The sequence below is a fragment of the Platichthys flesus genome, chromosome 11 (genome assembly GCF_949316205.1).
Source record: "Platichthys flesus chromosome 11, fPlaFle2.1, whole genome shotgun sequence".
In the NCBI taxonomy this organism is placed as follows: Eukaryota; Metazoa; Chordata; class Actinopteri; order Pleuronectiformes; family Pleuronectidae; genus Platichthys; species Platichthys flesus.
Window position 1 is genome coordinate 13,704,670 of NC_084955.1, and position 21,831 is coordinate 13,726,500.

A 21,831-nucleotide genomic window follows, 5' to 3' on the forward strand; every position below is an offset into this window, starting at 1 on the left:
CTGGGTTCAACAACATCACATGATAAGGGACCACAGCTGGAGCGAGCCCCGGACTACTACGTTAAAAATCATGTGGCTAAAACCCAAACAGCAGCACAGTTATTAGACTTAGTAGCATTGTTGTTAGCAGCCAGAGCCCAGTGTAACCAGCTGTTGTGTTCGGTGTATAGGACTTTGACTGTGAGTGGATAACACGACATAATCCATTATTCCGTCAGACTCTGAAATCATGTGAATGTGTGTCATGAAGTGTTTTATTTGCTAGTTCAAACTTGTTCTTGTACTAAGCCATTAGCCACACGTATACTCCGGCCCAATAGGTGGCGGTACTCATGTCTCACGTCACTCTGAAGCTGCTGCACGCTTCTTGCTCTAGCGCTGTACAGACGAGGTCGACCCGAAGCTGAACTTTTCTTGTCCTGATTGTTTTTATTATTCTCGATTTTTCTTTTGCACGAGAATCCGCGGGTGTCAATTGTGTAAGTGAAGTCGTTGGTCAGGTGGATAAATTGTGGTTGTATTCATGCAGAGATATAATCCCGTTGACGCAGTCCAGTGTCGCCTCGGACGAGCGAGGGGCCTTGCGGGTTACGAAGCTAACGGTAGCCGAGCTCGACATTTTGCGGAGATTCGTATGAACCAGCCTCTTTACAGTGTGTGTGTGTGTGTGGCCTCTTTAGAGAATCGGTTGCACTTGAAAGGGGAAGTTACGCTCATGGTTACCTCGGATTGGTTGTGTGTGTTTTTATTTATTGCCCATTAGCTTCGTGTTTCGGTGATTGAATAACTGCGATAATAATGTCGACATGGTACATCTGTGTTGTTGATCTATGTTTTACAAGAGTCCTGGGTTCCTAAATCTGGTTTTACGACCACAAGGTGAGGGCATGTTTTCCTAGTGGGGAAATGAATGTCATGGTGTCCTCTGGACTAATGGAGACGCGTAGGTGTGGGCACATACTGGTAAGGACCAGTTTGGGCTTGATATCTTCGGAGTGAGAACATGTTGGGAAAATGGGGACAATCTGGGAGGTCCTAACTACGTGAATTGACAACCCGGAAGCCTAGGTGTTGTGCTTCTGATTTGCTGATTGGCTTTTCATTGTTTTTCCCAGTGACAGCATTATAATTAGCTTATGTACACAAGCTGCCAGCCGTCAGCTCTCACCTTAGGATTCCATGCCATTGCTCAGTTAAATTCACGTTGCAGTTACAACAAGCCAGCAGGAGGTGGTGTTGTTTTGCTTCTAGTGAGGCCAGTATTTGTGGCACGGAACAATAGACAGACAACTCTGGTGGAGGATCGGACGAAATGTCTAGCCATGCTATATCTTGTAATATCAAGTAACATCGCTGTTTGTTTTCACTATATAACATCTGCCATGGGAGTTTCCATCTATTTGTTTATTTTAGCGAGCACGATTACTCAAAAACTACTGGACGGATTGCCATAACTTGGTGGAAGGATGTGGTGGGGATCAGGGAAGAACCCATTTCATTTTGGTGCAGATTCAGATCATGGGGCAGACCAACCCTTTTTTTCTCGCACATTCTTCAATGCTGCAAGATGGATTTCTTGGAGAATAATTCATGGATCTTTAGGGGACAGATATTTGAGTGTGTGACGTTTGGGGCAGATCCAAATCAATATTTGGATCGAGTGAATCAAAAAGTGGTGTCATAATGGGATTGATGAGACTTGGTAGATATACACACGCAATCAAGGAAATCTACTTGGATTTATGGTTTCACTATGGAATCAACTCAAACTGAAATTGAATCACATCATATCTGAAACGCACTGGTTGTTATATTAAAAGGAAAAGTCTGACTACATAGACTTCTAAAGTGTATTAGTTTGGTCCAGTGTGCCAGAAATTGGTGCTGATGCAGAAAGACAGACAGGTAAAAAGCTAGAAAAGGGATTCACAGTTTCTTGAATGACCAGATTGTGGTACTGCTGAGAATTCAAAACTATCCAGGCTTTGTTGAAAATGGATTTGGAAATTTAATATGATATATATTTTAAATGGTGAAATTTTGTTCTTTTTGACTTGTATTTCTGGCTAGTGAATGTGGTGCTGTATTGGCTGAATTAAAGCAGGTGCTAATGTTGCTGATGCAACAGCTTGTATTATGTGAGGAGAACAGAGGTATTGTCCTTGGTGTAGGTAGCTTTGCACCAGATGGAAGGACCATCGTCTTCCGAGCCTGCATTTCAAGACCTAATTCATATCGGATCAACAAGACTGTCCCATTCGGAAGTGGATGCAATGGAGAACTACCCGTTCCACCCTGGTTTCGCCGGTCTCTAATTGGCTGAATGAGTGGTGGTACTTTTTGAACTGTCATTGTGATGTGCCTTACCTGGATGAAGGATTAATACTGGTCGGGGAGAGATGGGTCACAAACATAAAATGATTATTATGTTTGGTGCTCTTCAGATTGTTGTGTTCTGGAAGGTGGCATGTTTAGTCATTTAGTCTTATGAAGAAAAACTATCAGCTGTGTTTTTGTAAAGGAATGGCAGTTTAAATGTTTCCTTTATATATTAAGTTGGATTTCACAGGATGGAGTTTTTGCTTATTTTAGATAACATTGAGTTTTGTTTTCCAGTGGTTGATTGATTAAAATGGTTTTGGCATAAAGATAACTTAAAGACTTTTAATGGTTTATGTTCAGAGGTCACGTCAGAGTTGGACTGCATGTTTAAATAGTGTTGAAGCTGAGCTCCTTTTTTTTTTTTTTTTTTTTAATGGCTCAGCGATGATGTTGTGGGGGACTTGGTTTCTACGTAGAGTAAATATAATTTGGAAATTGATGTGTTAATCATATTTCACCTAATTATTTCGAGCAAAGGGCAGATAGTAGATGTTGAGCATAACAGACTTCACTCTTGAGTGTGAGATGCGGTACATTAAACTGTTATAGTTAACTTTACCTATCTTAATTAAGCAGTTTATGTTTGCGGTGGCTATTGTGGACATGGGTATGAATGATGTCACCATGTCACTGATGACCTTTGCCTCACATTGCTTTCAAGTTTCTTTGGTCCTCTGTTGGAATCCCAGGAAAAAAAGGCTGAGCTAAAGAAGCCCAGTAGTTGGCAATAATGCTATTTTATACCCTTCTGTCTGCAGGTGCTGTTATTTGTGCATCAGCATGGCAGTCGTCATCCGTTTACGAGGCCTGAGAGTCACAGCAGGTACTGAGGATATTCGCAAGTTCTTCACTGGCCTCAAAATTCCGGATGGAGGGGTGCATATAATTGGTGGGGAGCGAGGGGAAGCTTTCATTATCTTTGCTTCGGATGAAGATGCAAGAAGAGCCATGACACGGTCGGGGAACTGCATTAAGGATGCCCCTGTTGCACTACTACTCAGTAGTAAAGCAGAGATGCAGAGCATGCTTGAAAGAAGTGCAGAAAATGCGGAGCTGGATCAGAGGAGGCGATTTGAGGAGAATGCAAGACCTGCTAAAAGACCTTTTGGCCCTGAGGCGAGCAGGAGATCAGGTAGCCAATCAGGTCATTCCCCTTCGCCAAAGATTCAGAGGCCTTCAAACAGTATTGATGACTTCTCGTGTGTCTTTCTTAAAGGATTGCCTTACACTGTGACTGAAAATGAGGTACGCAAATTTTTCAGCGATTTACTTGTTGACGACATTGTCTTGTTAAAAAATGAAAATGGCTCAAACAATGGGAGAGGGCTCGTCAAATTTGCAACAAGGGAGGATGCCAATGAAGGCCTGAAGCGGGACAGGAATTACATTGGGTCGAGGTATATTGAGATTACCGTGACAACAGCAGATGACTGGCATCGCACTACTGGCCGAGCTCCAATGGTTGTCAATAGGAACAACTTTGAAAGGGAGAGATCACCCATTCGTAATCAGAGGAATCCACAAATCCATGCCCGGGCACAATCGCCCATGGCCCAGATGCTCATCCCTCCAGACGACGAGTACTGTGTGTTGTTGGACAATCTGTCCTTTACTGTGGAAAAAGAAGACATAAAAAGGCTCTTTCATCATACAAAGCTTGAGGATGACCAGATCCTGCACTTGATGGACAATGAAGGAAGAAGAACTAGATCATCGTTTGTGCTGTTCAAGAATCAGCGCGACTACTGCGAGGCCTTAACTCAAGAAAAGAGACTATTTTTAAATCGATGGGTTAATACCCGCCCAATCTCTAGAGAGAGCATGATCAACCTACTGGAATCTCACAGCATGGATGCCCGTCCCCCTGGAAACTCTGAACGGTTACAGGAAAGGGCTCCCTCTTCCCCCAGTGATCATGATGGGTCTGAGAAACAATGTCTGTTTGTTCGGAACATGCCACTAGATGTAAGGAAAGTTGAGATAATCGACTTCTTTTTTGGGTTTAGTATCACAGAGGATAAGGTGTTCTTGCTGCTTGACCATGAAGGTGCTGGGGTCGGGAAAGCTTTGGTTCTTTTTCGTTCTGAGGCAGAGGCCACAAGGGCACTTTCTCTGAATGGACAACGCTTCCTTGGGTCAGAAGTTATACTGAAATGCATTTCACGCTCCCAGATGAAGCAGTTGGGTGTTGATCCAGCAATGGGGCAGGGGCCAAGACAGGAGTGGCCCTTGGGCAGGAGCAACGAGTCCCCCTACCACTCAGTTGACAAGTTCCCTGACCTAAGGATGTCTAATGAGAGCAATATATCAATGAATAATGTACAGGTCCAGGGAGGCCGTAATTATGAACCCTTTGCCAGGGGCTCTTGTGGTCCACAGGACAGGGGGAATGGCTTCCGTGGTGACTTTGGCCCCTCAATGCAGCCAATTGATGGTCCAACCTGTGTAAAGTTAGTCAACTTACCATTCCAAATAAGAACTGAAGAAATCTATGACTTCTGTTATGGATACAGCATCATACCTGGATCTGTGTCACTGCAGTATGAGCAGAGTGGAAGACCTACAGGCACTGCGACTGTAGTATTCCAATCTCGTCCGGAGGCCGTAACAGCAGTGGAGGAACTGACTGGAAGACCAATAGGTCCAAGAAAAATAAAGCTTCTGTTTGTTTGAAAGTGATATCGCTTTTAAAGGACACTGACTGGCCCCGAAGTGCCGTTTAGACACAGGCCCAAAGTTGATTTCTACATAGTTGAAGTAAAATAAGCTGTTGCAATTGTTTCCTCTTCTTGATCGATAGCATGGGTTAATAGAACCAAATATAACTTGGCTGTATTTTCCAACAGCATTTAGTTTTCTTGTGTTTGGGCAATGTAGTCGACTGTTGACTAAATATTGATTTATCTTTAGTTCTTTTATACGAAATATTTTGTTTCATCACAGTTTGTTAAATGTGAGAATTTAATTCTACTTTAGTGGTTATCTTTTGTAATGTTTTTTTATGTATAAAAAAATCTTTGAGGTATTGTCAGATATGTAATTTTGCTTGCTGACTTCCACCTGTAAATAAAGTGTTTCTGTTATGATTAAGTTTGGACCTCAGTGTTTGCATTTTATAAAAAAAACCATTCTTAGAGCAAAAATCTTAAAATCAAATCAAAAAGAGGATGACTGTCCTCTTTGAGAAACCCTACTGTGTATTTTAAATGTGTTTGTTCTAAATATGACTTCATCCTCAGAAATGAAAACTATTAATCACCAATAACAGGTGTAGCAGGCTCTTGGGTTACTAATGACAGGAAATAGCCGTAACATCAAATCCTACGGTTGTTCCTCATCCTTCAATTGGATTCAAAATTTAATTTACTAAAAGTGTCATTCAAGTATGGTAGAGACGAAGAGGTCAGTGTCCCAATCAAGACATGTATTCATTATTGTTATCTTGGTGAATTTAATTCACAAAAAAAGCGAATTGTGAACATTTTGTAATGTTCTTTTCGAATACAAAGTGATGCAATTTGGCAATGGTTTATGAGCAAAGACTGGTATTTATTATTTAAAGTAGTTGATATCGGTCATGGCGAATATTTAAATGATTTTACGGACACGATTTTACAAGCCTACATCTTATTTTGAAATGCCTGCACCAGAAGTGGGATCGCTGTGTGCAACTTGACGCCGGTGAGGGGAGCAGCCGGAGAACCACGCAGCAGGAGTTTTATTGATCTGCAGGTGAATAATTAAACACGATGGAACTTTTTATAAAGCAGAAGTCAAACCGACGAGAAGCCATGTGAGCAATGAGACTAATGTGCCGTGCTACACCGCTGATTCCACGTTGTTCAAACTTTTGCATCGTGATGGCGCTGCACTTGTGATCGTTAGCTGCTTCATCATCGTGTCGGTGGGTAGATGATGATGAGGTTGAATGTGGCCGCCGGCAGGGATCGTGCACAAACATTTAACGTAGCAGCTAATGTTAGTCAACGGCTCCCGTGAAGTTTAAGCAGAGATGAGACAGTTAATAAGTTACGTTAGAAGTAAAGAGTTTCATAATCGACCATTTGTATTTATTGAAGTGAAGTTAGCAGACAGTTAAGCTAAAGATGAGCTAATGCTGAGTGGGTTCTGTACCATGAACATCCCTGGTCACGTTAGCTGTCATGCTACATTCAGCTCAGCACATCCCAAATCAGCCACATCTATATCCTCATTATTATCAAACATCATAATTATTATTATTAGCTTTATCCATTGTAGGCTTATGTATATTGATTTAACTCTAAGTAACTTGACGTTAAACTCAAATGATAAAGCAGAGTGAATATTTTATTGTGAGCCTGTTAATGAAGTGGTCAATTCTAGCTCGAGCTTGACATGTAAATATTAAATCATTGTACTTTCATCAGACAGTTTTTTCCATTTATTTTAATACTCCTGATATACAACCTGTGTCTCCTTATCGTCTGCAACCTCTGTAGGAAGCCCAGAATAATAATATTGAACTACTTTAGTACTGTCGGCATGTGTTGCTCCAGTATAGATGTGATGCCTTGTTGAGTGTGGTAGGTTTAAAACCGGTTTGAACCTTCGGGGGACCAGGATGGAGGTATCAAGGAGAAGAGCTTTCCAAAAGCATCTGGAACCTGCGAGACCCCTGCGTCGCTGCTACACCATCGACATCGGTAGGCTCTAAGTCTGCACCAGTTGTTCTCACCTGGTTTCACTTATTCTTATTTTTCTCTTCTTTTTAACTCTTGTGAGAAATCTTATCATTTCATACAGAGCCCAACAGAAATGCTGCTACATGTGCTCAGGCGCTGATGAAGGAAGTGGATCCACCGGTAAGAATACCAAAGGGTGGCAGCACACATTACATTTTTCAATCAATCTTAGATATGAAGTCAACTCAACTTGAGGCTTTCAAATTGATTATATTGTTGCCTTTAACTGTCCAAAACCCTAAATATACTCAGTTTACAGGGATGCAGACTAGAAGATCAAATCATCACAATGAGAACTTGAAACGAGACAATGTTTTGCCATTTTTTCTTGTCAGATAACTTCATTATCACAACGGTTGATGAGGAAGTCTCATTAATTCTTGTTGAGGGTTTTTTCACCAAAATGACATTAAATAAGAAATGTGCCTTTTGATTTACACAAGATTAAGTGTTTCTCTGATTTTCTACCATTTTTCTGATTTTGTGCTTAAAAGACAAACATAGGCATAGAGCAGTTCCTCCAGATAGTCAACCTCCAAAAACCGAAACAAGGTAAGACAAAATGTAATGACAACTATTGTAATGGGTCTTTTCCACAGTAGTGGACAAATCTTTGTCTTTGTAGAAACCTTGTTTTTTTATTCTGCTTGGCCTGAACTTTGAACTCTGAACTCGTGTTGGTTGTAATGTCAGTTCTGCTTTATGTCTGTATAAACATTTACAGGCAGAATATCTTACACAAGAGACTTTTTAATTGCGTTGGCGAGTTCTCCTCATTCCAGGGAGAAACCACAGTTCTTGCCAGAGCACCCCATAGTCTTAACTGAGGCAGTAAGTTGGCTGTTTATAATCCGTTTTTAATGAAGTATCCTCTCTAAACGCCCAACATCGCGTTAGAAGTGTCCTGTTTGGATTGAAACACGTTTTTAATCCATCTCAACAGAGAGAGCCCGGCAACCTGAGGCTTCATGAACTGAGATGGGCCCGTGGAAAAGAGGAAATGTGAGTTTTGTAGAAGTAGAACATAAGTTATAACTTGAATTCAATGCAGACTATGTTTGAACACATATTTCACACTGATATTAAAGCAGATTCGTTTTTTAAACACATTAGATACATTTCTATCGTCTTGCAGTATACATTTATGTTTTTTATCTTTTACTTTAAAGACATGATCAGTATAAAAATAATTCACCGATATATGTTTTTTGTTTTCAGGGCTGCAGAAAGGCTTCTCTCACCTTAAAGACTTTGCGCAGGCGTTTTCCCCCAAAGAGTGTTTCTGTATTTACTTGTTGAACGTTATTTAACTCTTTATTTAACTTGTGAAATTTTGCATTGCATGTTTATTATTTAACTATTTGAGATGAAGTGTTAATACTAAACCCCACTTTATTTGCTTAAGTACGAGAATTGCATTTTTGCTTACATTTTCTGCTGTGCGTGTTTTTGACAAAGTATTAACATTGTGTAAAAATGTTCTAAATATATTAATGGATGCTTTTCAAGAAACAATGGGACAAGTCTGCCACTACAATGGAATCATAAAAAAAAAGTGAAATGATCAAAATGATGTTTTTCATCAGCATTGTGATTTAACATGTCTTACTAAACATGTTAATTTCTTCTTCTCTCATAAAAGACGGTTTGACTCAACAGTTTGCTGCGTGGACATTTTCCTTCTGGCACTTAAAACCATAGACTGTAAATAAATATGGCCGACACATAGATATATAAAACAAGATTCTGAAAGGAAACCTGACGAGTCACTTCTGACCGATCAGTCCAGAAACACTAATCTGGGCCGCTCTGATGGGGTTGAGAAGTTTGTATTAAGAGGATATTCCAGCTGTCATCAAAATACAGTGTACATATGTACTATACACACACACAAGGTATTAGATAGGTTTGCATTCCATAAAGGTCTTGGATGTTTTTTTCTTGCCTTGTTGAAGGCAATTGTAGAACCTGGGAAGCGTTTCAACTCTCAACGGTCACGTGTCTTTAGCGAAATCTTTTTTCCCAAATTATTTTTAATTGGTAATGCGATCAATCATTTTTGCTTCTTTTTTTGGGGTCCAGGCACACACAGATTATGAGATAGTAAAAGCCTCCCCACCCCACTTATGGGATGTGCAGACTGAGTAGTTTTGAGACTTTTGTGTGTCTTTTTGTTTAATGGAATCTGTGCTTTTTTTGTGTCCCTTTGTGGTCATTGGGACTCTTTTGTTGTCCCTTTCAGCCTCTTTCTGGTCATTTTGCAACTTTGTTTTTGTAACTCTGGATGTTTGTTTTTTCAGCAGTTTTCATGTCCCCGGGCTCATTTGTGTCTCCTGCTTGTCTGTATAGTCTTTTTTAACTTAACTCAGTGATATTCAAAACATTTGCAATATTACAGCAGCAAGAATCAACATTAGGCATCAGAAAGGAATAATAAGTAACATAAAATACTTTAAGGTTTAAGGGTAATACTATTAAAGTGAAAGGCAGTCTAAAGAATATAAAATTCCGGAGGGTGTGGGTGGTATTGTGTGATTTCCCCTGTGGACTCTCCAGAATGTGGACATGTTGGATTAGTCACATCAGTACGTGACAGAGGAAGAGTCCCACATCCTGTCACTGAGGCTGTGACGTAAGCGACGTCAGATCCCCACGTTACGGCGGTGACGTCAGATGCGCAGAAAGCGAAATTAACTAGTGTGAAGCAGAGTCGACGACAGATCACCGGCAACGAACCAAAGGTAAGCACAGGTCTGAGTACTGGGTGGCAGCCTTTTAACTGTAACGGCTCGTGTTTGAAGATCCTGACCGGTGTGTCGACCCCCTGCTGCGGGAGCTTCATGCGCTGTGTCCGGCGATGGGCTCGATCCATCCCGCGGTGGTGTGGGGGGAAACGTGTCTTTATTCATCGTGTTGAGTTTAGTTGTAAACTGACCATGTGTTCAGGTGTCCTCTGTGTGGTCCTCCTCTTCCTGGTCAGAGAGTTGAATGTGCCGTTAACCAGCTGTGTCTGTTCCAGGAGATGGATTCAAAAGACGAGACAGAGGGACACGGGTTGGACTGCAGGTGAGTGTCTGTCCATATATCCAAATAAAGTAACGTCCTCTGGTTCATGAGGAAATTAGCAGGTGTGTCTGGATATGAGGTCATCGACGAGAACGGGCTGGTTGTGTGTGAGTGATTCACGTTGAAGCAAAGTCAATAATGATAATTTCAAATAAGTACAAGATGAATACATACTAGGCAAGTTACAGCACATTTCAACAGCAAGGCAATTCAAAGTGCTCTGCTGTGTTTAAAGGCATCAGGACAAATTGTAAAAGCAATTTAAGACCAGAATAAAACATAATTCAAGGGATGGTTCACCCAAAAATGAAAATTCCCTCCATCTACTCAGCACTTTGTAGATGAAGAGGTGCAGGGACCTGCAAAGACATTTTGGGGGGCATATTAAAAATTCTAAACCCAACAGTTAAATCGAGAATCACATCTCTGACTAGCTTAACAATTTATTTCAATACGATCACACTCAATTGCTAAAAACTCAACAGTAGCAGAATGAAAAAGTATTAAATGAAGAGCCTACAATCAAAAGTATGCAGTTTGTGGGAGTACACTACAGGCTAAAACATGTTTTTTTTGTGTTCTGGTAAATTTTTTGAGATTTCTGTCCTTTTTCACTTCAATGTCGTCTTCATTCAGTCTAATGGAAAGATATAAACTTTTCAGCTTTATGGGATTTCAAATGCTTTCTGCCGTTAAAAATTGACTCCCATCTCCTCCACCTGTACTTTGGTGGCTACATAATTCTCAATAGTCAATTGTCTCAACAACTGAAAAGATAATCCTGGAAGTAAATGTACAACATGACACAGGAATATCAGAAAGTTTGGTTTTTAGATTTGGTTGAAGTGACCTTTTTCAGACCCCTAATCCACTGCCCAGAGGAATGAAGTTTGGTTTTCAGGCTCAAAGTAATCCTATGCTATCTGTTTGATTTCGACCTTAGTCCGGTTTATGTGCACAACCCCCACCTGGATGCACTGAAAGATGACGTCCTCTACCACTTCGGTCTGGGAACAGGAACTCACGACCTACCAGCTATGTTTGGTGACGTCAAAGTAAAGACTTGTCTTACTACGTTTATTTGAGTGAAGTAACAGTCTCATGCATGACGGTGTTCATTTGTGAATCCTTGTTTTTAGTTTGTGTGTGTTGGGGGCAGTCCCTGGAGGATGAAAGCATTCACCAAATACATCGCCGCTGAGCTCGGTATGGAAGACCCCAATGCCGAGTACCCAAACATCTGTGCTGGGACTGACCGCTACGCCATGTACATAGTGGGCCCTGTGCTCTCTGTCAGCGTATGTAAAAGCCTCAAGATATTTATGTTCTTCTTTTGTAAACTTACTACTCCACTGATTCTCAACAAATACAGGAAGTATTCTGCGTCCTTTTAACTGAACACCTGTGTGTGTACTGTATTTTTCAGCATGGGATGGGCATTCCTTCTATAGCCATAATGCTGCATGAGCTAATAAAGCTCCTCCATCATGCACATTGCACAGATGTTACAATTATGCGCATTGGCACATCAGGTGGAATAGGTAAGCTAATTATTTTTGAAATATTTTGTGTTAACCAAGAACCTGATAATGTTACATTATTAAACTATAAATACTGTTGGTTCCCTGTGGCAAGAGGCCCCCGCCTTCAACTGTGTGGTCACATGTGTACTTGACAGGAGCTGTGTTGGGTTGTGTGGGCATAGATCACGTTTTCCTACTTTTATCACAGGAGGGAGACCAAGGTCCCTTTTGACATTTATGGCAGGGAAATCCAGTTTGACTTTTTGTTGCTTTTCACTGATTATTATTTCTCTGGTTTTCTGAATTTCCATTTCTTTGTTTTATTGAATCAAGTTAGTAATTTCTACTTTGTTATAGACCAAACATTACTTTTTTCAGATTATTCTATAAACCAGTATTTGGTATCCTATTATAGGCTTGAATTGTTAGATCATTTATATTTTCCCAGCATGGCTAAATAGTGTATGCTTTAAACTAATAACATAGGTTATCTGAAAAATGAACAGGATGCCTAGTTAACGTAATATGGCCCTACACTATAGACCTTTCATTTTTTGCTTTTTGTACCTGTAGTTGAGAAATAATCTCTAGTCTGCCACTTTTGATTTTCAGGAATTGAGCCTGGCACCGTCGTAGTTACCAACCAATCAGTGGACGGCACCTTCCTGCCCAGGTTTGAGCAGATGATCCTGGGGAAGATTGTGGTGCGTAACATCGATCTGGACCAAAGTCTGGCCGAGGAACTGTTGCGGTGCAGCAAAGAGCTGAACCAGTTTGAGACTGTGATGGGCAACACAATGTGCACCATGGATTTCTATGAAGGTACGAGTTCTTTTGCACTGACATGTTTATCACATTGTTCACGGACGTGTACAGTGGTTCAGGTGTAACGATCATCTTCACTATGTGTGCAGGCCAAGCTCGTTTGGACGGGGCCTTCTGCTCCTACACTGAGGAGGATAAACAGGACTACCTCATGAGAGCCAGCCAAGCAGGAGTCTGCAATATAGAAATGGAATCGTCCGTTTTTGCTGCCATGTGCAAGCTGAGTGGTCTGCGTGGTAAGAAAAACCATCACAACTTGCAACATGTTCAAAGCACATCATTTCTTCAGACTCAGTCTCTAACATTTTGTTCCTGTGTGAAGCGGCCGTGGTGTGTGTGACGTTACTGGATCGCCTGAAGGGGGATCAGGTGAACTGCTCTCATGAAGTTCTCGACAGCTACCAGCAGCGTCCTCAGAAGCTGGTTGGTTACTACATTAAACAGCAGCTGATGGCCCAAGCAGGAAGTAGCTAAGCTCAACCATCACTGGTTTGCAACCATACGTCCCAATCTGCGTATATCTTCTCTTGACACTGAAAACTTTGCAATGCAACAACTGAGCTTTAAAACACTCCCCTATATTTTTATCTATTTCACCTTCGCGATAAACTGTCGTGGACTGACATTTTTAACTTGTATTTCTTTTTAAACATTTAACTGAACTTTTAATGGAAAATGGAATCCTGTGCTCATCCACACCTGTGTGTAGTAGAACACATGAAGTTCCTTATCTGTAAAACTTGAACCAGAATCACATAACTTATTGAAATCATCTTTGTTTCATGAATGATAATGACCTGACTATGACGTGACTAAGTTTTTGTCCTTGGCTTGTTCTTGGTTTTAAAACTCTAAAAATCTTTTTAGTGTTTTCAATGTAGATTTAATTTTACAGTTTCCTCTTCTTTCATGTTTGTGTCCAGTTATCCATCAGAACCTATAAACAATTTGTCATTCATTTTGAGAGAGAGGAAATTCCATTGGATGTCTTATTTATAATAAAGCCTCATACCCTCTAAAGCTGTTTGTTGTGTTGTTTTTTTTTTAAAGTAGCACAAATTCACATCATGCTGCTGTTATGTCTTGCTGCATAAAGAACACTGACTTTCTATTCATTTGAATTCTTGGTTTGTCTACATTTCTTTTCTTGGTTGGATTAACCCCCCGGAAGAAAAAGAGGGGGGGTCATTGTTTTTCTGCGCTAGAATGAGACTTATATTTAAATACTTTATAATTACATCAGGAGTGGGTACTCTCTACGGAGGCCGCCATGTTTTTTTTAAAGTAGCCAAGACCAGACAAACTGAACACCTTTTTGAGTTTTTATGACAACTGAAGGCTACAACAGGTTCTATTTCATGTTTGGAAGGGGAGGGTGAGGTGAGCGGTATTCAGCTGCAACATGACACTTCACCACTAGATGTCAGTAAATTCTACACCCTTAACCTTTAAGTAAACATCAAGTCGTCAGGGCTCACTGCAGATTAGCCACTTTGATTAGCTCATTTGAGAAACTGCATGTGTCATTGATTCCTGACCCTGAAATGACCTATATGGATGATTTATTGACCAATATTGGCTGCATTGCGTCACTGGATTCCTGTACATCTAATTTTTCATTTAAGTGGATCCAGTCAAACACATGCAGATATAGATATCATCAGCTGTGTGTGTCTGACTGTCCTATGATGCTCAGCTTTACAAGGTTACCGAGTGGACACTGAACACCGCTACGCGCGCGTCACGGCACAGAGGAGGGTCTGCCTGCGCGCTCCCGTGCGTGCCCACCCCCTGTCTATCTGTCCGCTGCTGCTCTCGGTCTATTCGCTGACTCAGTGCCTTACAGCAGCTTCTCCGTCCACCTGAGCAGAGCCACAGCTTCCCCCTGCGGACATCACCACATCAGCCATGGCCAAGACAGCGACCGGTGAGTAGTCCCGTTCGAACCGGTGCATGGATGGATGAAAAATGCTGATGGATGCGCCCCCGGTGCTGCGGCACCTGCATGTGCCGGCCCCGTTGAGGTCTACCGGTGGGCTGGTGGTCGATCCATCTGTAACGGGTCCAATCTGAAATATTATCATTTGATGGATAATGATTATTGATATATGGCTTCTTTGATGATCGTGCATCGATTGTAGGCCTATTGTCTGATCACATGAGTTGTGGGGATCCTGCCACACCAAAGCGTCCTCCGTCTTTATGTTATTGAAATGCCTCCTTTATCTTCTTCATCATCTGTCTCATCATCCTCATCCGCAGCAGCATCTTATCTCTGCGCTCATATTGTGACAGGTTGGATAATAACACGTTTTTTTTAGATTCAGCTTTATTTACAGCGCTGCACCTGCTTCTCAGGCTACAGCGGCCCCGACATGCAGCATAATGCAGACGGACCCCACCCAAGATGCTGTGCTGCCGAGCGGCGAGGCACAGAGAGGCTTCACCTCCCTGGCTTTTATACAACCCTGACAAAGACGAAACCCAAACAAACCCCAACTGCTAGTTTATGTTAATGTTAATGTGCTGATTTCGTTCATTTATTTTGGATAAATAGCTTTGCTATAGAAGATGCCAGAAAGGGGTGGGGGGGGGGGGTGTAGGGGGGGGGGCATCACCAGCTGTGACAGATCTGCTGAAATTGTATTTGCTAAAATACGCTATCGTCATGTAGACAAATGTAAAATATCTAATTTGCTTTACTAATTAGCTCAAAGTAAGCAAATTCTAATAGGGTATAACCACCCTGCATCCTGCATTAGTCATCCGCCCCCTGATGGGCCGTTATTGTTGTAGGCCAGGCGTTTGCAATATTTGCTTCCATGGGCTTGTTTCAAGCTTTTGCAGCATTTATGGTATCTTAACAGGAGCAGACGTGTTGTAATATACAGTGGGGGGTGCGGGCTGGTTTCATTACGGTGTGAGTGGTGGCAGAGATGCAGTGGAGTAGACAGGTGCATGGCAGGGTGGGAGGCAGGCCAGCCCTGCAGCAAGGAGGCCGTGTACTCACTGGCCTTTGCAGCAGAAGGCTTTAGCATGCAGCCCCGACAATCTGTAGTCCTCCACATGGAGAGCCAGGTGGCCACTTTGTCAGCTTTAACCACACAGCATTGAAAAAGGTCCCAGATTTGAAGAGAGATTCAAGAAAACCGCAGTGTAAGGAACTGGTGAAATCACACAGTGGACAAAAAAAATAAAGATCATCCATCAGCTGTCACTGAAAGATGTGATGGCCACACTCAACAATGGGGAAGAGATAAGACGGATTTAAGTGCCTCTAATTTATGTGACCACAACGCACGTCACAAAATTGTGAATTCAACAGGAAATTGAATGACACAGGTCTGACTAAACCCATTTTATGGAGATTGCAAAGGGATATTGGAGAGAGCACAGTGTCCAATAAAGCAACAGTAATAATCAGTTTGATCTTAGTTTGATCGGCTTTTACACAACACATCCAATTAATTATTTAGCAACACAGCACTTTTAGATGTGCATCAGACTCAGTGTCACGCTCCCTGCATCATTCACCCAGTGGTCATCTGATGCTCATTGGTTTATTGAGCCACCTCCTTTCCAAATTTGTAACAAATTCATTTTGGAAAAACCTTGTGCATATTCATGAAGTATTTGTACATGTGATTAGAGCTGGTTTTTAATGAACCTCTCTTTGTTTATGTCCCTCCAGCGTACAAAGAGAAGATGAAGGAGCTGTCCATGCTCTCCCTCATCTGCTCCTGCTTCTACCCCGAGTCACGCAACAAGCTCATGAGTGAGTTTGAAGGTACGGATCTGCTCAAAAATGGATTTCTCTTTAGGGGGACTCAGAGGGTCCCCCATGGACACAGACAGAAGACACGTTATTGGACTAATATACTTTTATCGTTGGATATTGACTTTTCTGGTGTTATTATCATAATTGTCTTATTTACAGATATGGAGGTGAAACCCATAAACAAGCGGGCATCGGGCCAGGCCTTCGAGGTGATTCTCAAGCCTCCCTCTCCGGTGTCAGAAGTGGCCCACAACCTCCCCTCACCCCCCAAGAGAGACATCTCTCTGGAGGACATTGAGAAGAAACTGGAGGCTGCTGAGGACCGAAGGAAGGTGAGTGTTGTTTGTTAACAATGAATAAATCAGAGGGACGTGGCATCAGTGAAAATCTATCAATCAATCTGTGTTTCTTTGTGCATTTTCAGTACCAGGAGGCCCAGTTGCTGAGGGCCTTGGCGGAGAAGCGCGAGCACGAGAGGGACGTGCTGCTAAAGGCCATGGAGGAGAACAGCAACTTCAGCAAGATGGCCGAGGAGAAGCTCCAGATGAAGATGGACCAGATCAAGGAGAACCGCGAAGCGCTTATGATGGCCATGATCGAGCGTCTTCAGGAGAAGGTGAGAAACACAGGATTGTTGTTGATCCTCAGCTGGCCGTGGTCCAGGTGACTAAACCACACTCATTCCATTGTCGTGGTGTTTGCAGGAGAGACACGCCGCCGTGGTGCGCAGGAACAAAGAGATGAGGGAGGAGCTGACGGCATAAGGCCCCCACACGAGTCCCCACGTCTGCGGTTCATCTATGTCTTCTCCATCCAGTCCTTGTCCCCTTCCTCGCCCCCTCCCTCCCTCTCCCCCCCGCCCTGCCCTCACCCTCCACTGAACAGACACCCAACCAGGAGGCCGAGAGGTTCGAGGACCTCATCACTACATCACAACAAAACACAACACACCACCAGTACTCACTATTATCAGTATTATCTGTGGATACAAACATCTGTAACACCCATCTTGAGAATTGAATGGATTCGTTGAAAAATGCAAGAATAAGGCTTTTGATTTGTAAATATTTGTTTCCAGATCTATCTATCTATCTATCTATCTATCTATCTATCAATCTATCTATCTATCCATCCATCTATCTATCTATCTATCTGATGGTAGGTGAAGTACGTACAAATACTATGTACTGTACTGCACTGTACAATTTCAAACCTTTAGTCTGTCATTGATTATTGTTTCAGTTCTTGAAATTTCAAAACTCTACAACCATTTTCTCGTGAAAGCCCTCGGTGTTGTGAGTTGACTGACAGTTGCAGTTCTTTCCTGATGATGTCATGACAACCATGATGATGATGTTTCTTTGTTTAGTCTCTTTTTTCTTTGTGTGTGAAGAATGGCGGTCAGTGTTCGCAGGCTTACACAATCCTCAAGACAAGATCGACGCAATCCCACCTGTGTCTTCCTCACGCACACCCTCTCATTAACAACACGCACGCTTGGAACTTAATACGCCAAAACCCACAGATTGATAAAGTACCCACTTCCTCTGGAATGAGCTCGATGATGGACGTGAGAGGTGCTTTATTGTTATTAAGAATGTCGTTGCCCGATGGGAGCAGCCGTTTATACTCTTGCAGATTCCCACGCCATTCCTCGATCGCTCCATCTTTGGCTAAATCAAAAAAGCTCTGTGACGTACACATAGTACTTTTAGGATTAATCTCATGAATGTTATGACACCATACTGGTACCATGCATAGTGTCTTGGACAGTGGAATGTGCTTCCACCTCGATATTGATAGTGGGAACATAGCGTTTGTCTGTGTGGGTGTTTGAGAAAGCGAATTTACCATGAGGCATCTTTAGCGCCTGCTCTCTTTAGGGGATTAGCTAGAGAATGGACGCGGGATGCTTTACACACAGCACACTGAACTAGTCTCTTTTTAATATACAGTACCACTGATATCTGCCTGCATCCTCTGCTGCTTGTGTTTCTCCTTCGTATATTTCTCTGTGAAAGCTTTGCTGAATAAAGGTTTGGGGTTCTGTGAACATAGCATGCACCATCGAATTAATTTCTGAGCTATTAGAGGAGGGGGAAATGTAAACTGCCAAATAAAAGAACCAGTTATCTACACATCCCGAGAATCCCAGTCTTCCACTATAGTTTATTTCTCATTTATTCCTCTCTTTCCTTCCACTCGTGTACTAATTTATTTTATTTATTACAAACATGCAATTGAATCAACATAAAATGAATCCATGTTTCTCCAGCAGGTGGCAGTGTTGGATTTATTTTGGGCACAAAAACTGAACAGGAGCCTGAAGATACTGAAAAGTAGAGTAAAGTAAAGTTCACAATATTCCAAATGCAAAAGTGGAGGAACAGGAAATAACAAAACACTGAATTGAATGATAGTTTTGTTTATTCGGATTAATCATGAGGATTTAAAATGTGACAGCTCCATTGAGAGAGAAAAAAAACATAGAAAACGTATACTTTTGTTTCTTATCATTTCAGCCGACTGGTATTTTCATAGGGAAATATATACTCCATTTATTATTAATAAAATGTGGCTTCACCAGAAATCCCAGACAGCTGCTGCCCCTCCTGGAAGCCTGAGGTGCTGCATGTACGGATAAAATGGAGTCGTTAAAAGAGTGAACCCCACTAAAAAAACTCAGTGACACCAACGTTATGACCTGAAACAACAACCAGAGCAGCTCTGAGTGATTTACTGCTCCGGCTGTCTGTGTTTGTTGCCGTTACGTTTTCACCGCTTTCCTCTAGTGTCCCCATCCTGTTCACACTATTGTCTCCGCTTCAGACCAACCCGAGCTGGTGAGGTCAGGGTAACATTGTAAAGGATTTCCTCTGGCTCTTAATGATTTCCTGGGTATTCATGGGGGCAACAATGCTCTCGGATTCGGTTACCTACCTGGCACACACTAAAGGCATTGCCTTTCAGTTAATAACCGAGACCTCATTAGCTTATGATTAACTTCGATGAGATGGCAAAAAATATACAACGCACCTGCAGATTATAGATATGATCTTAATTGCTTTTGGGGCAGACAGTCTGCTTGCATTTAAGAAAGGTAGCCTCCTATCATACATAAAACACAAGGTTGAAGAGTTATATTGAAAGAGACTCAAACTCGATTTGTTTACTTCTTTCAAACTCAATTTATTGGTCCAAAAACATTACAAATAGATACAAGAATGTAACTTTCCAAGTCTCAAGTAGTTAGTTTACCAAGCATGACACATACAAATATGCATATTGACTTCCACGCTAAAGAGGCAGACCACATGTAAGTAACTCTACATGATGTTAAATCCAGATGTCCGTGCTCGACAAATGTAGAAGGATCTGATCTACAACATATTTCCTATCAGTTTGTGCAGACAGTAAATCTATGCATGGCCCGAACATTACATCATCATATCAGTCCTCAACCTGGAGACAGTGCATGTCGACTAAATTAGTTATCAATACAAACTAATAACATAACATCATTTAGAATTTCTTTCTTGATAAGAGTATTAAAATCACATCATGTGGAGACGTCTCCCACTTTATACTTAATAAAATAAAATCAGTTTTCTTTGTTCCCCTGTGTTTCATTACTATAAAAACAGACGCGGCAGGTCGTCCTGCCCAGTCTGATGTGTTGGGAACAGCTCAGCTGTTGCCTTCAGTCCAGTAGTAAGCTTCAGAAGGCCCCAATCTCTGTGCCCCAAGGCCTGTAAGGCTTCGACAGGGTGGAGGAGGGGCTCACAGTGCTGAGGGCGGTCGGGGAGACGAGAGGGAAAGTACCGAAGGAGAGGGGGAAGACCGAGAGCGAGGAGAGGGATGACAGAAGCGGCGGCGAGAGCTTTGATGTTGGCACAGGCAAAGAGAGGGGCAGCGACACCCTGAGGGACTCTGTGGGGGGCATGACACTGAGTCTGGCTGTCCCAGATGCCTCAGTGGAGGAAGAGGATGATGTAGAGGAGGAAGAGGAGGATGAGGGTGGGCTACTGTTGCTCCTGGATGCAGGTGTCCTGCCCTGGGGGTGCTGTAGGAGGAGAGGATGGGGGAGGTGGGCCGGGGCAGGTCCATAGGCAGAGCCCCAGGCCAAGTGTTCCAGTCCAGAGTGCACCTCCCTCTGAGAGGCACAGTTGCTGAGGTGGGACACCACGCGCACGCGGAGGGGGTCGGTACTGTCCCGGCCCTCGATGATGCTCAGGTAGCGGGCTGTCTCTGCAAGGCACTCCCTGAAGCCCAGGCTGCGGTAATCCTTAGCAAGAGCATGAGCCTCAAAGTAACCTGTCAGGGAAGAGAGCAGAGGCAGAGGGTTAGAGAGGGGTGACCTGATTTAAAACTACATTTTGTTAGAAGGTATTACGTATGAATTAATGTAGTTATAACAAAAGGCTCTTTTACCTTTGCCTCCAGATGCATGAAGCATTTTCAAATGGTCCACGGTCATTTGCAGTATTTCAGCTTTTTCCAGTTTAGCTGAACCCTGTCATGAAAGAGAAAATACCAAATTTTAATTAAATAAATTAAAGCTGTTCCTATCAAATGATCATCTAAGGATTGTATGGATAACTCGTGTTACAAGAATGGAAATACAAACAATCTACCTGTTTCTCAAAGGCACTTGGCACCAGTCTCCTGAGCTCTGAGAGACTGTTGTTGATACGGTCACGTCTCCTTTTCTCAATAATCTTTATAAAGAAAGAAGAAATGAACTCTGTCATTAAGGTCACAGATAGAAGGAAACAATGGCAAATATCACAGCACCAGTTGAAAGCAGAGATAATGAGTTTACTTACCCCTCTGCGCCTTTTTCTGGCTTGAACTTGCGTGGTGGTGGAGGGCGACATGGAGCCGTGAGAATCAATTTGTCTGGAAGATTAGAAAGTGATAAATTAATTTTGAGGGATAAGAAACACACACCTGCACATGAAACAGGCCTAAAGCTCTTGCAGCAAGTTAATCAGGCCAAAACAAACAATTCTATATGTAAATCTCGAATGAAATGATAGCTATATATTTTTTAAAGTTATAATAACCTACCCATTTTCGTCTCCACTGTCCTTCTCCACATCGACACTGTCGTCCAGGTCGCTGTCTGATGAGCTGTAATTGTGGCTTCTCTTCATGTTGATCAGAGGCTGCTTGCACACAAAGGTCCGGTGCTGCTCTGACAGAAGAGGCTCGGAGTCTAAACCTCAGATCTGCTTCTGCTGGGATCATTTTCACACAACACACACACACAGGGGGGGGTGGGCTCTCAGGAGGGACGTGGGCGGTGCCTGAAACCACTGTAGCCAGTTAAAATGGAGCTGGGGCTTGAGTGACGTGTGCTTTGAAATGATAATAAATAATTCAAATCTATGACCAAGCACAAGGTCTCAAAGAGGGGGCCCTAATGAAGATGTTGTCACTTAGGTTTGAAAATGATATAAGTTGTACCAAGAGCATACTTTTAATAGAATGTATTTAAATTTAGATTTGAATACGTGTTGTACAAAAGCAC

General features: G+C 42.3%; 5 protein-coding genes across 10 annotated transcripts; 4 read left to right on the top strand and 1 right to left on the bottom strand.

The window, feature by feature from the left end:
• Positions 1–353: 353 nt before the first annotated feature.
• rbm12bb (RNA binding motif protein 12Bb) lies at positions 354–5,468 on the top strand. The gene is made up of 2 exons (XM_062399117.1): positions 354–479; positions 3,141–5,468. Exon 2 carries the CDS (start codon positions 3,163–3,165, stop codon positions 5,053–5,055), a length of 1,893 nt encoding a protein of 630 aa, XP_062255101.1. The 5' UTR covers positions 354–479; positions 3,141–3,162; the 3' UTR covers positions 5,056–5,468.
• A 500-nt stretch (positions 5,469–5,968) lies between these two features.
• On the top strand, positions 5,969–8,764 carry gra (granulito). 5 transcript variants are annotated; one of them, XM_062399121.1, is made up of 7 exons: positions 5,969–6,114; positions 6,952–7,067; positions 7,168–7,226; positions 7,601–7,658; positions 7,831–7,937; positions 8,050–8,108; positions 8,325–8,764. In XM_062399121.1, the coding sequence occupies exons 2-7, from the start codon at positions 6,986–6,988 to the stop codon at positions 8,350–8,352; spliced, it is 393 nt and encodes a 130-aa protein (XP_062255105.1). In that variant the 5' UTR covers positions 5,969–6,114; positions 6,952–6,985; the 3' UTR covers positions 8,353–8,764. The 5 variants fall into 5 exon arrangements, with proteins under 5 accessions (XP_062255105.1, XP_062255107.1, XP_062255106.1 ...); XM_062399123.1 differs by having other exon boundaries at positions 5,991–6,114; positions 6,985–7,067; XM_062399122.1 differs by having other exon boundaries at positions 5,995–6,114; positions 6,944–7,067.
• Positions 8,765–9,701: 937 nt separating this feature from the next.
• upp1 (uridine phosphorylase 1) lies at positions 9,702–13,534 on the top strand. Of its 2 annotated transcripts, XM_062399649.1 has the most exons (8): positions 9,702–9,847; positions 10,126–10,172; positions 11,116–11,227; positions 11,312–11,470; positions 11,599–11,713; positions 12,308–12,517; positions 12,610–12,756; positions 12,843–13,534. In XM_062399649.1, the coding sequence occupies exons 2-8, from the start codon at positions 10,129–10,131 to the stop codon at positions 12,992–12,994; spliced, it is 939 nt and encodes a 312-aa protein (XP_062255633.1). In that variant the 5' UTR covers positions 9,702–9,847; positions 10,126–10,128; the 3' UTR covers positions 12,995–13,534. The 2 variants fall into 2 exon arrangements, with proteins under 2 accessions (XP_062255633.1, XP_062255634.1); XM_062399650.1 differs by lacking the exons at positions 9,702–9,847; positions 10,126–10,172 and adding an exon at positions 10,589–10,893 and having other exon boundaries at positions 11,019–11,227.
• A 759-nt stretch (positions 13,535–14,293) lies between these two features.
• stmn2a (stathmin 2a) lies at positions 14,294–18,438 on the top strand. Its single transcript, XM_062399651.1, has 5 exons — positions 14,294–14,447; positions 16,212–16,307; positions 16,458–16,630; positions 16,723–16,914; positions 17,003–18,438. Exons 1-5 carry the CDS (start codon positions 14,429–14,431, stop codon positions 17,060–17,062), a joined length of 540 nt encoding a protein of 179 aa, XP_062255635.1. The 5' UTR covers positions 14,294–14,428; the 3' UTR covers positions 17,063–18,438.
• A 1,043-nt stretch (positions 18,439–19,481) lies between these two features.
• Positions 19,482–21,516, bottom strand: LOC133964993 (hairy/enhancer-of-split related with YRPW motif protein 1-like). The gene is made up of 5 exons (XM_062399353.1): positions 21,369–21,516; positions 21,125–21,197; positions 20,933–21,016; positions 20,730–20,811; positions 19,482–20,612 (listed from the first exon to the last, which is right to left on the bottom strand). Exons 1-5 carry the CDS (start codon positions 21,452–21,454, stop codon positions 20,017–20,019), a joined length of 921 nt encoding a protein of 306 aa, XP_062255337.1. The 5' UTR covers positions 21,455–21,516; the 3' UTR covers positions 19,482–20,016.
• Positions 21,517–21,831: the final 315 nt, after the last annotated feature.

Bases quoted from the DNA above. Each gene is read 5' to 3' on its own strand.
- rbm12bb (XM_062399117.1), top strand. From the start codon at position 3,163: ATGGCAGTCGTCATCCGTTTACGAGGCCTGAGAGTCACAGCAGGTACT.
- gra (XM_062399118.1), top strand. From the start codon at position 6,132: ATGGAACTTTTTATAAAGCAGAAGTCAAACCGACGAGAAGCCAT. The intron at 6,176-6,984 runs GTGAGCAATGAG...TCGGGGGACCAG, and splicing joins TCAAACCGACGAGAAGCCAT to GATGGAGGTATCAAGGAGAA. The intron at 7,227-7,600 runs GTAAGAATACCA...TGTGCTTAAAAG, and splicing joins TGAAGGAAGTGGATCCACCG to ACAAACATAGGCATAGAGCA.
- upp1 (XM_062399649.1), top strand. From the start codon at position 10,129: ATGGATTCAAAAGACGAGACAGAGGGACACGGGTTGGACTGCAG. The intron at 11,714-12,307 runs GTAAGCTAATTA...TTTGATTTTCAG, and splicing joins TGGCACATCAGGTGGAATAG to GAATTGAGCCTGGCACCGTC. The intron at 12,518-12,609 runs GTACGAGTTCTT...CTATGTGTGCAG, and splicing joins CACCATGGATTTCTATGAAG to GCCAAGCTCGTTTGGACGGG.
- stmn2a (XM_062399651.1), top strand. The intron at 16,308-16,457 runs GTACGGATCTGC...TCTTATTTACAG, and splicing joins GCTCATGAGTGAGTTTGAAG to ATATGGAGGTGAAACCCATA. The intron at 16,631-16,722 runs GTGAGTGTTGTT...GTGCATTTTCAG, and splicing joins CTGCTGAGGACCGAAGGAAG to TACCAGGAGGCCCAGTTGCT.
- LOC133964993 (XM_062399353.1), bottom strand. From the start codon at position 21,454: ATGAAGAGAAGCCACAATTACAGCTCATCAGACAGCGACCTGGACGAC. The intron at 21,198-21,368 runs GTAGGTTATTAT...CTAATCTTCCAG, and splicing joins GACAGTGGAGACGAAAATGG to ACAAATTGATTCTCACGGCT. The intron at 21,017-21,124 runs GTAAGTAAACTC...TTCTTTATAAAG, and splicing joins CCAGAAAAAGGCGCAGAGGG to ATTATTGAGAAAAGGAGACG.